Source organism: Penaeus monodon, chromosome 29 (assembly GCF_015228065.2).
Source record: "Penaeus monodon isolate SGIC_2016 chromosome 29, NSTDA_Pmon_1, whole genome shotgun sequence".
NCBI lineage: Eukaryota > Metazoa > Arthropoda > Malacostraca > Decapoda > Penaeidae > Penaeus > Penaeus monodon.
The window spans coordinates 9,647,887-9,648,339 of record NC_051414.1 but is presented as its reverse complement, the minus strand read 5'-3'; the positions used below and the strand labels follow the sequence as shown (position 1 = coordinate 9,648,339).

The 453-nt window shown below is 31.8% G+C and overlaps 1 protein-coding gene across 1 annotated transcript in view; it reads right to left on the bottom strand.

Annotated features, from left to right (window-relative positions):
* LOC119591943 overlaps nt 1–453 on the bottom strand; it is a gene marked incomplete in the record, with an annotated part of 10,649 nt that overhangs the window by 8,190 nt on the left and 2,006 nt on the right. Inside the window, 1 exon segment of the mRNA XM_037940697.1 lies at nt 291–380. Coding sequence (XP_037796625.1) covers nt 291–328 — 38 coding nt within the window.

Below are 453 nucleotides of genomic sequence, written 5' to 3'. Positions count from 1 at the left end.
CGATAACAAATGAAAGTGGTTCTCTGCGGGAGATATCTCAATGACTTTTTCACAAATATTTAGTTTATCAGAACTTTTGTTGTGAAAAGCACCGTCGTTTAAGCAATCATATAAAGGAGTTGTATGGTTATTTTAATGTGCGATATATATTACTTATTAACTTATTGAAAATGTTTTTATCCATTTATTTTTCCCTGGGTTGGCTTCGCAATTTATCTTTTATGATGACAATTACTTTGTATGAAATTTAAAATGGCATAAAGAGAAAACTTTTCAAAAAATACATACCCAGAATTAGAAGGAAGTACGCAAAGCGCACGAAGACCATGACGTTGGTTTCTGAGAAGTTAAACAAATGACAAATACGTTGCCGCTGTTCCCTGTAAATGGGGAAAAAATATTCATAAAGATAGATGACACCAATAAAGATATATATAGAGAATGACAGTCGAA